Here is a 1,176-nt window from a genome sequence, read left to right as displayed (position 1 = left end):
CGGGGCGCGGGGCCTCAGACCCCCGCTCCTTCCCGCAGACGTGGTGAACCGGGCGATCCTCAGCTGCCACCGCTGGTTTGACCGAAAGCACGAACGGTGTGTGCAGCGCATCTGGGTCCCGCTGCTGAACCACTTGCTCTGCCTGCCGATGAAATTCAAGTTCTTCTGTGGCATCGCCAAGGGTCGGCACAGCGGCAAGAGGGTGGGGTGGCAGAGGGTCAGGGGTCAAGTCCGTGGGACCTTGAGGGGTGTCGGAAGGCCGCGGGTGAGAGGAGCTAGTCTGCCGACACAGTACCCCAGCCCCCTCTGCTGGCTGTGGTGTGGCCCGGTGAGTGACGGCAAACTCTGAGCGCTGTCTCTTCCTCCTGAGCGCGGGCACAGAGCCGGGACTTACCTACCCGGCTCAGGACTAGGACAGTGCCTGTGCCGCAAGTGACGGAGCGCCACACAAGGAGCCGCTCCGAAATGCAGGCGGTTGCTGTCAGCGTTTCTCATGGTTGAGGAAGGTGAAACAATAGGAACAGAAATCGGGCCCTGCTTCTGGGGGAAAAGACCCCAGAGACAGTGGCCAAGGGAAGCCATTAGGCAGAAAGTCGTGGGCAGAGAGACAAAAGGACAGCACGAAGCCAGGCCTGCTGGAACATGCCTGGATTTCCAGCTCGATAAGAGAATTGTGCGTTCGAGCCCAGCCTGGAAAACAGTAACTAAGCAAGACTTTGTCTCAAAACTTAAAAAAGTAAGGGTTGGGTTGTAGCGCAGTGCAAAGGCCCTAGGTTCAAACCCCAATACTGGAAAAAGAAAAAGATCAGGGTGAGGAGGCAGGGGCAGGACACGCAGGCTGCCGAGCAGGGCCCTGACCGGCCCGGTGGTCCCCAGTGATGGAGGTCTGGTGCCGCAGCCGCATCCCAGTGGAAGGCAACTTTGGGCAGACCTATGACTCCCTCAACCAATCTGTCCACGGCCTGGCTGGGGAGTTTTCAGGCAGTGTTGACATCAAGGTAGGAGGCTGGGCACAGGTGGTGGGAGAGGAGGAAGGCATGGGGGACGGCCCAGCCTGCACTGGGGGAGGGTCATGCTGTGAGGTGTTGTAGAGCAGGGGGCAGGACCAGCACGCTGGGTGGTCCACAGAGGTGGCACCTCCCGAAGGTCCTGGCTTGCGGGGGGGGGCCCAAGTGC

At 60.9% G+C, this 1,176-nt stretch overlaps 1 protein-coding gene across 1 annotated transcript in view; it reads left to right on the top strand.

The window, feature by feature from the left end:
* The window catches only part of LOC104876093 (disintegrin and metalloproteinase domain-containing protein 15), a 22,961-nt gene that overhangs the window by 6,882 nt on the left and 14,903 nt on the right, over positions 1 to 1,176 (top strand). Inside the window, exons 7-8 of the mRNA XM_033758090.1 lie at positions 39 to 182; positions 877 to 998. Of these exons, the coding sequence (XP_033613981.1) occupies positions 39 to 182; positions 877 to 998 (266 nt within the window). The remainder of the gene's footprint in view (positions 1 to 38; positions 183 to 876; positions 999 to 1,176) is intronic.

Source organism: Fukomys damarensis, unplaced genomic scaffold (genome assembly GCF_012274545.1).
Source record: "Fukomys damarensis isolate Sample0158 unplaced genomic scaffold, DMR_v1.0_HiC HiC_scaffold_33, whole genome shotgun sequence".
Classification (NCBI taxonomy): Eukaryota; Metazoa; Chordata; class Mammalia; order Rodentia; family Bathyergidae; genus Fukomys; species Fukomys damarensis.
This window is presented reverse-complemented; position numbering and strand designations above follow the sequence as displayed.